Source organism: Neolamprologus brichardi, chromosome 20, assembly GCF_056152115.1.
Source record: "Neolamprologus brichardi isolate AB-2024 chromosome 20, ASM5615211v1, whole genome shotgun sequence".
Classification (NCBI taxonomy): domain Eukaryota; kingdom Metazoa; phylum Chordata; class Actinopteri; order Cichliformes; family Cichlidae; genus Neolamprologus; species Neolamprologus brichardi.
The window spans coordinates 7,615,500-7,630,262 of NC_142123.1; the positions used below are offsets into that span (position 1 = coordinate 7,615,500).

Genomic DNA, 14,763 nt, shown 5'->3' on the forward strand with positions numbered 1-14,763 from the left:
GTTTTTGAAGCCAGTGTGTGCGTAGTAGCAAATAAAAGCAGATCAAAAGTACTCAAATACAACCACTTGTACACATCAAAAGAAAAACTCAGTTCACATCAATTTTATTTGTGCCAATTTTAAACCTTTATTATATTATAATATATAATATAATATTTCAAGGTAACATCCCTACAATAATGCAGAGAAAACCCAACAATCCGAAGATCCCCTATGAGCAAGCACTTGGCGACAGTGGGAAGGAAAAACTCCCTTTTAACAGGAAGACACCTTCAATAGAACCAGGCTCAGTGAGGGGCGGCCATCTACCTCGACCGGTTGGGGGTGATGAAACGACATAGATGAAATGCATGTCACCTCTTCACAAATGCAGAGATCTCATTATTTTCTTACATTTGTGCCTATTTTAAACCTTTATTATATTATAATAATTATATTATATTATAATAATATTTCAAGGTAACATCCCTACAATAATGCAGAGAAAACCCAACAATCCGAAGATCCCCTATGAGCAAGCACTTGGCGACAGTGGGAAGGAAAAACTCCCTTTTAACAGGAAGAAACCTTCAGTAGAACCAGGCTCAGTGAGGGGCGGCCATCTACCTCGACCGGTTGGGGGCGATGAAGCGACATAGATGAAATGCATGTCACTTCCTCACACATGCAGAGATGTCCTTATTGTCTTACATTTGTGCCAATTTGAAACCTTTATTAAATTATAATGTATAATATAATATTGCAAAGTCACATCCCTAAAAACTCCCTTTTAACAGGAAGAAACCTTCAGCAGAGATGTCCTTATTGTCTTACATTTATGATGTTATAGCAAATACAGCCTCTCCTGGTTTACGGATGTAATATACCTTCAGGATGGGCGGGTATTAAATTTGTTTTCTAATATTGTCTCTTTGTGATTTATTTTGACTTTGGAAACAAAAAAAATAGATATGTTTTAACCAGCTTAAAAGCTGATTATTTCTTTGTTTTTTAGATGTGTTTGGGTTTGGCTGAAGGCCGGCGATTGACTATTTTTGCACCAGGATTGTGTACTCTACGTAGAGTTGACTGGGAATTACGTACAGGTGGATGGGGATGAAGCAGAGGTGGATGGGGATGAAACCTTTCTTCTTCTGCCTTGGGAGTAACAGTGGACTTGAGTTTGAGTGAGCTTCTAGACTCAGACTGCTTGTTTGAATTTTCTACAGTTTTAGACCGGGCCCTAGTGGAAATAGGAGGTAGAAGGCCACGCACTGCTTTTAGCTTACTGTCATATGTGGTAAGCTTGTTACCCATTTTACCCTTAAGGTCTCTAATTTCGCTCAGTTGTTCTTTCAGCTCATTGTCGTCTTTGGATGGAAAGTATTCCATATTGATCAGGTCAAATCTCACCTTTTTCCAGTCTATTTTTTCACCCCCATCCTCTCTTTGCTGCTCTGGGGAGGCTTTTTTCTCGACTTGCACAGTGTGGCCGAGCGTGTCATAAATTCCCTTCAGCTGTTGCAGCAGATCGTCATTTTCTTTTTTCTGTACTGCATTCTTTTCTTGTTGAATGCCAATGTCAGTTTCCAGTTCTTCTATTACTAGCTTAAACCTCAATACTGCGTATTTGGACTTTGTCAGAGCTTTCTCAACCTCTTCTTTGTCCTCCACAGTTTGCGTCAACTTTGACTTCACTGTGAAGAGGTTGTCATTTGCAGAGCTAAGCTGTTTCTCGTGTTCTTTCTTTAGTTCTTCCTGCTGCAGTTTGATAATGTCCAGCTCAGTCTTTACAGCATTATAGCTGGTCTTAGCACTGGCAAGGTCTACGTTTGTCTCTTGGAGTTCTTGAGCCTTTTCTTTGATTTTATTCTGAAGTGTCTTTATAGTGTCTCTAGCTGTATAGAGTTTGTTCTCAATGCAGAACTTTGTCTCAGAAAGGAGCACTTTATCAGACCTAAGATTTTCACTTCTCTTTATCTCCAGTTCCAGATCGTTTTCTGCTTTGCTAAGAGCAGTTTTCAGACGGGCTATCTTATTTTCCTGGGATGAAATTTTCTTCCCAGATTCCTGCGTCTCATTTTCAAATATAATTATTTGCTTAGTTTTAACCTTAAGGCATTTTTCCAGGCGGTCGATAGTAAAACGTTGCCTTGCCAGCTCCTTTATCTGACTTTCAGATTCCAGGACTTTGACTTTTAACTCTTTCCTCAACGTTATGTTGTTACATTCCTTCTCCCTAAGACGTACTTTCAGCTCATCATTTTTCTTTGTCAGTTTGTTTTTCTCGTCTATTGCGCAGTGCTTTCCCGCTTTATACTCCTCATTTTGTCTTTGACACTTTTTAAGTTCAGCCTGTAGTTTCTCTTTTTCTTCTTCAACACTTTTAACTTTCTGTTGACGGCAGCACACCTCCCCAGGTAGTGTAAGAAGCTCGTCTGTCCTTCTTTCAAGGAAGTCATTACGATGAATGTACTTCTCATTTTTCTGAATCTCAGTCTGAAGCTGCTCATTTTGTTTCTGCAGTTCTTTAACTTTTTCATTTTTTTCCGCAGTCATCTTGCTTAGCTTCATCCCGAGTTCTTGTTTTTCTTGCTCATTTTTGAGTTTAAGGACAAGCAGAGATTCCACCTCCTTTTCTTTCTTGTCCCGCATCGTTTTTTCAGTGGCACATTTATTTTCAAGGTGTTTGATTGCATTATGAAGAGCCCGAATTTTTGCCTCATATTTGTTTGTGAGATCTACATTCTGTGACTCTGCTGAACTTAGCTGGGATTTGGTTTCCAGCAAAACATTTTCCATTTTTTCCATCTTTTCATCTTTGGATTCCTCTTTCATCTTAGCAACCAGTTCCTGTTCTTCTTTCAAAGATGCCTCAAGACTTGAAATCTTAGAATTCTTTTCATCAATTTCCTCAAGCTGAAGTTTTTCAGCTTGTTTGTAATTTTCTATATCATTTCTGAGCACCTGGATTTCTTTGGACTCCTCTTTCATCTTTGCAACCAGTTCCTGTTCTTTTTTCAAAGATGCCTCAAGACTTGAAATATTACAATTCTTTTCATCGATTTCCTCAAGCTGAAGTTTTTCAGCTTGTTTGTACTTTTCCATTTCATTTTTGAGCACCTGCATTTCTTTGGACTCCTCTTTCATTTTTGCAACCAGTCCCTGCTCTTTTTTCAAAGATGCCTCAAGACTTGAAATCCTACAATTCTTTTCATGGATTTCCTCAAGCTGACGTTTTTCAGCTCGTTTGTAATGTTCTATCTCTTTTCTGAGCATCTGCATATCAAAGTAGCTTAGAGAACTCATTTTGAAATTAATGTATTTAGTTTAGTTTATATGACGTGTTATTCTGTGTTTGAAAAATGATCTACTCAATGAGAGAAAGTGTTGCAAGGGAAACTGAAACCGTAGCTAGTTCAGAACTATAGCGATCTATGGGTTCAAGGTATGTACTTGGGGGATATTTATGGGATCTGACTCCGCCCCCAGAACTGTCTTCAAAGGAGTTCAAGTGACGTTATCGCCGAACGTCGTGACGTTCAAAGGACAGTCTATTATGATGTCATTTTGTACCAGAATGGGTTGATTTGGATATTGTGTCTTTGCAAGTTTGATCAGCTTGCATTACGATTGTTTTTAGCAGACTTTAGCGATCCTTCTACTTAGCCTGTCTTTAAGTTGTCTGTCGTTCCCCACCGTATCCCGCCCGGATCGATCCATTTATGTACAGCCCATCCGCTCCGTTCATCGGGGCTCATCGCTGCTGTTGTAGTCACTTGTCCGGAGCTAACAACAGCTGTTGAGCTGGCTATTAAGCTAACATTATGCCCGCTAGTGTTAGGTTCACGTGTCCTACAAGTCAGACTTTTTCTGTGATAAACAGTTGAATTAAATTCTTACACCGTATGAGAGGTTACCAGCGTCAAAGCATTAGCAATAGGTGACAACAAACAGTGCTGGAGGATTTATTTAATTATTTATTTAGACCCGCAATACAAAGACAACTAATACTGGCGAACATCACAAAAGGTACAAGTACGTATTCTGCAGAAAAACGTTCACCATTTGCGTTTAAGAGTATATGAATTTATATGACTACTGCTTATGTTGAAAATTAAGCTCAGTTTTAATATTTCATGTCATTCTATAATGATCATAGCGTATGCAGAGATGAATATTAAAATGGACAAATATGCCTCATATTTGTCCATTTTAATATTCAGCTGAGCATGAATGGAATGTCAGAGTGGTGTTTGACAGTATATATGTATCTTATTATAATGAACATAGTGTATATATGTATGAATGTTCGATTCAAAGATAAGATTAGACATTCAAAATAAATTAATAACAAACAAAAATCTAGCAGGTGCGCACTGTGTGAGCCAGGAAACATTCAAGCAGATGAAAAATATATTAAATTAAAAATACTGAGCTTATCGTTGATCAGCTTGGATTGTGTAGATCACAAATCTTTTGGTCTGAATCTTTTTTTATTTAATTTTTATAAAATCCATCGTGACTCTCTGTTTCATCAGTGGAACTCTGTCCCAGTCTGCTCCACCACCGGGAGATTCTCCGCTGTCCACGATGTCTTCACTGTGGATGCCAGTGAATACAACACAAGAAAACTTGCAAATATCATTCAGCATTGATGGTGCCTCCACAGCTGTGCAAGTTATCCATTATAAAACATTTATTAATGAATAATAAACATTTATAAATGCCAGATAGGAGCCTTATTGTAAAGTGCAAAGCATAAATCCATTTATTAATGACTAATGAACATGTGCAAATGCTAGATGGGAGCCTTATTGTAAAGTGTAAAGCATAACACCATTTATTAATGACTACTAAACATTTATAAACACAAAAGAGAGCCTTGTTGTAAAGTTTAAAACATGTCAACATTTATTTATGACCAACAAACATTTGTAAGTATTATTGGGCCTTAGTATAAAAAGCATAAAGCACCAACAGTTATTTAACATTGCTAAACTTATATACAAGCCTTTTAAAGATAGCTAAAACTACATTAAGGAAACAAATCCCATTCCTAAATTCGCCACTGGCATAAGACAAAGGAAAATTATAATTACCTGAACTGAAACGGCACAGCTGTATTATTTACTCTACACACGTTTATACAAATCAAAACATAAAAAAACAATAAAATAAACTAACCTAACAGGTAAATCTCTTAGTTGTGTGGAAACAACACATACGTGAACAGATCTTTGAAAAACGGTTGGTTTTGCACATCTTTTCTTCAGCTCAATATGCTCAAAACAAACAAAACTACTTAGAACAAATTAGGGTTTCAGACAGATTTCCCTCTTTGAATTGGAAGCAAAGTACCAGCGGCCTTCATACTTTCTATTTTGTTTTTTACTTCATCACTGCCTTGAACTGCAGCCTCACATCGCTTAGCAAAAGCTAGTACCGTCTCTCCACTAGGCCTGTTGGACAGTAGCTCCTGGTAAACATTGGGGACCGCAATAGCAAGCTCCCCAACTGATGAAGTAGACACAACAGTGTTCCTGTCGAGCCCATGCTTCTGAAAAGCTTTGGTCATGGTCTTCGTCTTTGGAAATGTCTTGAGGAGGGATTTGTATCGCATATTGTAAGTCATTTGGCGTTTGAACTAAAAATGAAAACAAAGCAAATAATTAGAAAAGCAAATTCTCAAAGCACAGACAGATAGATAGATATGTATATAGGACGTAGCAAACACAGAGTAGTTTTTAGAAAAAATAAAAATCATAATACTATGTTTTATGTCACATTTATAGTATCCTCTTCTGTACAATCTTCTCTTCCAAAATCTTTTGCTCACCACGCTGCGGGACCTTCTTCTGCTCCTTCTTGGGTTTCTTGGCTCATGAATGTTTTTTCTTGTATTTGTGCTTTCGCTTCTTTGGGGATGAAGATGAGGATGACCACACAGACGATGCAGATGAAGGTGCGGAAGATGAATCTGAGTTTTCAGAAGCCTTCGATGAAAAAGGATCATTGAATGGTTCGTCTTTAGGTTGCTCTGCAGGATGCAAACAAGAAAATGGCTGGTTTTAAAAACAAGATATTTGACACCACTCAGATTACACTGAGTGACAAAGATGTGCAGAGTAGCTGCTACTTCAAAGTCCCCCTGTTTTTCAATTACACAACTGACGATTTAGTCAGCTTATGTGCTTAAAGAGAATGCGGATTTTGTTAAAGAAAATCATCATGTGAATAAAGTATCTCTCTCTCTCTTATATATATATATATATATATATATATATATATATATATATATATATATATATTAGGGGTGGGGGAAAAAATCGATACTGTGTAGTATCGTGATATTTTGTTTGCTAATAATGTATCGATACAGGGACAGCAGAAATCGATATTTTGTTACAAAAAAGGTTTTTGTGCTCTGACTTTAGAGCACGTTGATCCTTTTTCTGAGCAAGAATCCTGACATTCCTTTACTGTCCAAATGTGTTTAACTTTTTTTTTGGCAGCAATAAACATGACAGTTTACTTATTTTAATTTAAGACATGTTTTATTTTAATTAAAGACATGTTTTATTTTAATTAAGTTTAAAACGTTTTTATTTAATGTAAAATTATATTTTGTTTTAATTTACTTTCAAATTCTTCAGTTGCTGAAGGGGCTGCATAGTTTTCATAAATTGCATAGTTCAGAATAGCTATAATTGTACCAGATGGTTGCGTTCAGTTAAGTTGGACTAGACTGTAATATAAACCGTTCAGTTTGTCAACAATAAAACTGAAATGAGAGAAAGACTGAGTGTGAGACTTTGATATTAGATAAAATGAATATTGATAAAGTTTACCTTTATGTACAGAATCTGAATATCGCAAAATATTTAGTGTTTTATTCACTCCACATAAAATGTAATAAATAAATTATACAATACAAAAACCAACTATTCACAGTTCAACTTTTAACTATTTAATTTTCAGCTTTTTCCTTTTAAACATATTTAAAATGTAACAACACAAAACACTGCAAACCACAACACAATTAAATATAAATTACAATATGAAAACAAAAATAACATGCATATTCTCTGTCATATGGGCCTGCATGAATAAACTTTCTGAATCCTTTATCATCCGCAACTGAAAATAGTTGTGGATGATTACTATACCTTTCTAATGTGACATTGTTGTCCCTGGCTCTCTTTCTCTCTCTTTTTCCCTCCCGCTCTGTTCCTGTGCTACTGCCAGTGTAACTACCGCCCCTCCCCGCTCTGCCCAGCGCAAAGCACAAGGCGCGTGCGGAGTGAAGTGGAAAAAAATTGTGAGAGAAGGAAAAAAAAATTCCACGGCTCGCGATAAGGAGCTGGCTCGTGTCGTTCACGTCAAAAATCCGTCTCTAAGAGCCATTTCGTTTGCGACCGACACATCACTACAAGGCACCACCTTGTTCTTCTGATCAGACAGCATGTTAAGTCAGGTAGTGCAATTATCAGTGATGAGTGGAGAGCCTACAAGAATGCCTACACTGTAAATCACAGCAGGTGATTTGTAGATCGTCAATCTGGCAGTCATACACAACATATCGAAAGAGCTTGGATGACCATCAAAGGACATGTCCGTAGACTAAGAGGAAATCGTACTGAGAAGTTGCTGGAGGAACACCTCATGGTTCTTGAATGGTCATCTTGGCTTGGTTCACAACACCCTGATGGACAACTGGAACCTTTGTTCAAGGATGTACAAAAAATATTTCCAGTCTGAACCAGTCTGGCATGAACTTTTTTTGGAGGGGGTGGCTTTTTGGTGTTTTAAATAACAAATTTAATGTTATTTCAAGCACTGATTGTAATTTAGGTCCAAGTGTAATAAATGGTGACATACATTTAAGTCTCACTTTTGCCATTTATAAATGTTTATTAGTCATTAAATAATGATGTTATGCTTTACACTTTACAATAAGGCTCCCATTTGGCATATATAAATGTTTATTATTCGTTAATAAATGGTGTTATGCTTTACACTTTACCCTCAACTAATGCTTTATAAACCATTAATAATGGTTTATAAAACATTTACAGATTAATTAATAACATAGCTATAAACTATTTATTAGCCATCTATAAAGGGAGTCTTATTGTAAAGTGGTACCGAAATATGAAATAAAAAAACTATACAGAAATATGAGATATACAGCTATACAGAAATGTGAACTATGCAAGTTATAGAATTAAATACATATATACATACATATACATTAAAGTACATTAAACATTAAAGTTAAGAACTAAAATACAGTTGTAGAATTAAAATGATCGTATTGTACAGAATGATTATTTATACAGAATTATACAGTAGTGCAGTTAAGATAAGTGAAATATGTGGATAATTTCTACAGAGGCTATATAAAGTGCTAGTGGTTGTGAGTGGTGGTTCAGTCCATGTTATTATTGTGTGTATGAGGGTACAGTTGTCCATTGTTTGTTTTTGTCCATTGTGTGTGTGTGTGTAGGTGGTTATGGGTGTTTGTATATCCAGTCCATGAGTTTAATGTGGGTCAGATGTTAGGAGGCAGAGTTCAGGAGTTTGACAGCTGTGGGGAAGAAGCTGTTCCGGTACCTGGTGGTCTTAGTCCGGAGGCTCCTGTAGTGCCTCCCAGAGGGCAGGAGGGTGAAGAGTCCATATGATGGGTGACTGTGGTCTTTGATGATTTTCCCAGCCCTTTTCAGACACCGCTTCCTGTAGATGTCCTTTATGCCAAGAAGTCGTGCTCCGGCAATGCGCTGGGCAGTTTTCACAAACCTCTGCAACGCCTTCCGGTCCGAGGCAGAGCAGTTCCTGTACCAAACTGTTATGCAGTTGGTCAGGATGCTCTCAATGGTGCAGCGATAGAAGTTCACCGGGATGTCTGAGGACAGGTGGTTCTTCCTCAGAGTCCTCAAGAAGAAGAGTTGCTGGTGAGCCTTCTTGACCAGCTTGGAGCAGTTGGTCATCCAGATGAGCTCCTCGGAGATGTGGACTCCCAGGAACTTGAAGCTGCTCACACGCTCCACAGCTGTCCCTGTAATTTAGATGGGTGGATGTGGGTCAGCATTCCTCCTATAGTCCACGATGAGCTCCTTGGTCTTCTCAGTGTTAAGCAGCAGGTTGTTTGTGTCGCACCACTCAGCTTCAGATTTCTTTTAATGTGAATATTTAAAACAAACTCATAAATATAAAGAGTCTGTGTGAAAATTGCTCAGTGGAAAAGTTCAACTAATTTCAATGTTTTTTTTGTGTTTTTAATGAACTTTATTGAACACACAATGAGTATACAACATACAAACAGATGAAGTATACAAAAGAACAGAACATGAACATACAAAACCAGGGGTAAAAAAAATAATTATGTAAATACATGCAAAAATTCACATATATGTATTGGTTTAAGAGTCTTTTTGTTGGTGGAGTCTGATATTGATTGTATGTACAATTCCACATCCTTATGACAGAAATATGGTGTTTCATTAACAAACTTACATTTATGGATAAAAAAAAAATTCGACAAAAGTATTAACAAATTTACTATAAAAAAACATTTATCTTTCTTCCCGAGGAACTTAAAGAAACAGAATAAAACATTTTCCCATTGTAAAGAGAATTCCCTTAAAATATGGACAATAACAAACCTGCTAAATGTCCTGCAAGCTGTCTTCCAGTTGATATCTGGAATATATCGGTTCCAGTAAGATATTATATATGAGAGAGACACGATATCTTCTTGGAATAAACTACGTATTCTCTTATTGCTGTGACCAAGTTCCTGTGAAAAGCACATTTTTCCCACTGTTGACTCAGCTGGATCAGGGAGAGTGGATGAGGTAGATATTGAGCTATCAGTGTTTTTATACAACATTAAAGTACCTGAGGGTGTGGCACCAAGCACCTCTGAGAATTCCCGAACACTGACTGGAAAATTACATAGTGCAAGAAATTTGTTGTAAGTAGTTGTCCCTCTTTATTAACCAGCTGAGCCACCAATAGGATCCCATTTTGGACCCAAGTTTCCAGGAAAAGTGATTTATTTTTAAATAAAATATCTCTGTTGTTCCAGATGAGGTATCCGGTTGTTAAGTCTGACGTCACTTGCCGTGTCTGGGCCTAAACTCCGCTGCAGGTCCATATATCAAACGATCACTATGGCATTACTGAGAGTTGAAAAACTGTCTAAAGTCTTTCATCTTTAATAAAATGATCAGCGTTCTGCTCTACCAGGTGTAACAATTGAGTTTAACATCCAGGCATCCATGAAAACGGAATTTATGTCATTTAACGGAGTTAGAAGTTAGCAGGAAGTTAGCTCGCTAGCTTCTATCTAAATACAATATAGCACGTCCTGACTGCGAGGTTTTGGAAACAAATTCAAACGTACAGCTCTGTTATCACTTCCAACATAAATGAAGACAGAAAACTAAACAGCAGTGACGTTTGTAGGGTTACTGAAGTTTGGCTAGCTGGTATATAATGATGTGCTGTGTGACCGCTAGCGACACAGCTATGTTAGCATAATATAAACAAGCTAACTTTTTTTCCACTCGATAAAAGTTAACGTGAGTGTTCTCAGTGGTCAGGAACAAATGTAATCGCATGGCAGGATGCTGTAAAAGGACCAAACTTCAGCCAGGAGAACAACTGAGATAATCCATCCACAATACGAGGTTAGTCATTCATATACTGCTGCATGGGCTGGGCTGTAGTTACATCCTAAGGTTTTAAAAACTGAGCTTAAATAAATGTTTAGCGGTAATAAAAGCAGAGGGAGGTCAACAGTGATCCCTGACTGTTTTAGGAGCTTTTTGAGATTAAATAGAAGAAAATACATAACATTTAACATGTTAACAACACAAAAGCCATATTAAACGCAGACTACTTTAGGCCCGGAAGTAGGATTTGTCACGTCATCACTTAACGACCGGATTTGTGTGGTGAGAAGTTGTGTTTATAAATGAGGGTCCACGCTAAGAGCACCTGCTTATGGAAGGATGAAAGTTTTACAGGGAGTTTCTCAACATTGTAATTACAATTTAAAATAAAATTAAAGCCACCAAAACGGGAGAAAATATGATCTGGTATAAAATTCCAGATAGAGGAAGGATTTTTAAGAAAATGTTTAGCCCAATTAATTTTGAAAGTGTTATTTAACGTAGAAAAGTCTAAAAAGTTAACCCTACCTTATTCGTAATTATACATCGCAACAGATTTTTTAATATAATGTGTACAGTTTTTCCATATAAAATGCATGTCCATGTCTTTACTAATTTTCTTATCCAGATGTAAGGAGAAAGCAGCATATGTCAATTGGGAGATCCCTTCAGCTTTAGTAAATAACACTCTACCTTTCACAGATATATCCCTTTGCAGCCACTGGTCGAACCTTTTTTGGGTTTTTTATATTATTGGAGTGAAGTTTGAAGAGCATCTTGACTTTTGGTCTTTAGATATTTACAGTCCTAGGTATGTGACTTCTTTTTAACAGAAATATTACAGATAGCATTGGCAGGGCAGTCTTTAATTGCTAGCAACTCACATTTTTTTTAGATTTAGACATAAACCAGAGGCTTCAGAGAAATCGGTAATCGCACTAAGGGCTAGAGGGATTTGATTAGGATTCTTCAAGAAGAGTGTGGCGTCATCAGCTAGCTGGCTGATGATGAGCTCCTTATCAGCTATGGTGATTCCTTGTACAATACTGTTTGAAATATTAGTTGCAAGAATTTGTGTACAAAGTAAAAACAAATATGGTGAGATCAGACATCCTTAGCCGTTAATTATATTAATAGAGCTATTGCCATTCGTGTATATGGTTTTGATAGCTTTACAGAAAAATTCTCCAAAGGCATATTTTTCCAAAGAGTGGAAAATAAATTGATGTTCATCAAAAGCCTTATAAAAATCCAGGAAGAGAATGAAGCTATTGTCAGGTACCAAATTCAAGTAATCAAGTAGATCCAAAACCAGTCTAATGTTATTAGAAATGTCTCTATTTCTCATAAAGCCTGACTGTGTCTCATCGATAATTGTGTCCAAGACCTCTTTAATTCTGTTAGCAAGTACTAAAGCCATAATCTTATAGTCATTATTGAGCAGACAGATAGGTCTCCAATTATCAATAAAAAGTAAGTCTTTGTTTGGGTTTGGAATAAGTGTTATGAGACCTTGAGTAAGAGTAGGAGGGAGGGTTTTATTATCTATACTTTCTATGAAAACCTGCAGTAAGAACGGAGCCAGGAGATTAGAAAATGATTTATAAAACTCTGCAGTTAACATACTTGCCAATCTTGAGACCTCAGAATTAGGGGGGGGGGGGGGGGGGGGAGAGAGAGAGAGAGAGAGAGAGAGTGGTATACTTATATATATATATATACAAAAAAACTTGAATTTTACAATGTTTATTTATCGAATAAAATAAGTTAAATGTCACCGTTATTATTGACGGACACAGCAGGGGTGTCCAAATTCAGAGGCTGCGTCCACCTGAGGATCCGGCCTTCGTGGTCTAAGTGGGCCGGGTCCTCCGAAAGCTGGGTAGACCGGAAATGAACTTTTTTTTTTTTAATTATTTGAATATATATGTGTTTTGGAGTTTGTACATGCTTTGGAGTTTGTATGTGCTTTGGAATTTGTACGTGCTTTTTGGAGTTTGTACGTGCTTCTCTAGGGCCGCCGTATATACTTATATAACATAACACTTATATATATAACTTATATTAACATATATAAACATATATTTAAAAAAACATGTTTTTTTTTTTTTAACATTAGTAATTCCTTTTGTTCATAATTTTATATAGTTGTTAATAATAGAAAGAGCCGGCTCGTTTTAGTGAGCCAAGCCAAAGGAGCCGGTTCTCTAAAAAAAAGCCGGAAATCCCATCACTATTCACAAACAACTCTCAAATCATGTGATCTATAAATGTTCTACTTATATTATTTTGAGTGCTCAGTAGTGTAATGAATTATTAAAGTGAAATATTAATTACAGTCCACATACCATTTGCCAGCACAGGTTTTGTAAACCAAACTTCTCTAGTCCTCACACTGCTCATCTTAGCTAGCTAGCAATATAAACCATTTCAGTGCCTTATCTTCAGCTACAGCTCTTAAGTACAATCAGAGCAGCAGAACTAATGTCTGAACTACAGCATTCTTTAATCAACATTCAAGCACAGCACAGTGATTTCTTTAGTCAGGGTAAATACACGGATTAGCTACCGAACACGTGCTTTCCCCCAACGGCCGTCTGCAGATTACTGAAAATGTGTTTACTTTAAAATATATAGTATGTATTTGTCCACAGTAACTAAAGTTTCACTAACTAAAATTTAGCTTTAAAAATAGCTGAAAACAGCCTATTTTAATAACCCCACTCCACTTCTTGCCACTGTACAAAAATGAAGCCAAAATTCCCTTTTTATGGGGACTGCCATAACTTTGTATTTTTACTCATCAAAAGAAACATTCAGTTCACATCAATTTTATTTGTGCCAATTTTAAACCTTTATTATATTATAATTTATAATATAATATTGCAAGGTAACATCCCTACAATAATGTAGAGAAAACCCAACAATCCGAAGATCCCCTATGAGCAAGCACTTGGCGACAGTGGGAAGGAAAAACCTTCAGTAGAACCAGGCTCAGTGAGGGGCAGCCATCTACCGTGACCGGTTGGGGGTGATGAAGTGACATAGATGAAATGCATGTCACTTTCTCACACATGCATAGATGTCATTATTGTCCTACATTTATGATGTTACAACAAATACAGCCACTCCTGGGTTACGGATGTAATAGATCCTCAGGATGGGCGGGTATTTAACTTTTTTTCTAATATTGTCTCTTTGTGATTTATTTTGACTTTGGAAACAAAATAATAATAATATTTTTTTTTAACCAGTTTAAAAGCTGATTATTTCTTTGGAGTCAGTGTGAGAACTGGTAGGAGGGTTTTTTAGATGTGTTTGGATCTGGCTGAAGGTTGGCGCTTGATTTCTTTTTGCACCAGGATTGTATATTTGACGTAGAGTTGACTGGGAATTAAGTACAGGTGGATGGGGATGAAGCAGAGGTGGATGGGGATGAAACCTTTCTTCTTCTGGCTTGGGAGTAACAGTGGACTTGAGGTTGAGTGAGCTCCTAGACTCAGACTGCTTGTTTGAGTTGTCTACAGTTTTAGACTGGGCCCTAGTGGAAATAGGAGGTAGCAGGCCATACACTGCTCTTAGCTTACTGTCATATGTGGTAAGCTTGTTACCCATTTTGCCCTTAAGGTCTCTCATTTCTTTCTGTTGTTCTTTCAGCTCATTGTCGTCTTTGGATGGAAAGTATTCCACATTGCTCAGGTCAAATCTCACCTTTTTACGGCTATTTTTTCATCCCCATCCTTTCTTTGCTGCTCTGGGGAGGCTTTTTTCTCGACTTGCACAGTGTGGCCGAGCGTGTCATAAAGTCCCTTCAGCTGTTGCAGCAGATAGTCATTTTCTTTTTTCCGTACTGCATTCTTTTGTCATTGAATGCCAATGTCTGTCATGGGTTGCACTTGAGGATCCACACACAGGAGTTAACAATGAAACTTTATTTACAGTTTCTTCTCCGAGTGTATTTGCAGGCTGTGCGGGGATAGTGCTATATACAAGACGTGAGGGGGCAGGGCTCCAGGGAAAAGGGAATCACACATACGCGCCACACGACCTCTCTCTCCACTAGTGATCAGTCGCTCCTTCCACACACCACTTGAGGAAACAAAGG

The 14,763-nt window shown here is 37.3% G+C and overlaps 1 protein-coding gene across 1 annotated transcript; it reads right to left on the reverse strand.

Annotated features, from left to right (window-relative positions):
- Positions 1-88: 88 nt before the first annotated feature.
- Positions 89-3,670, reverse strand: LOC148096905 (uncharacterized). Its single transcript, XM_087834262.1, has one exon. The coding sequence runs from the start codon at positions 3,286-3,288 to the stop codon at positions 991-993; it is 2,298 nt and encodes a 765-aa protein (XP_087690388.1). The 5' UTR covers positions 3,289-3,670; the 3' UTR covers positions 89-990.
- Between the last annotated feature and the right edge of the window lie 11,093 nt (positions 3,671-14,763).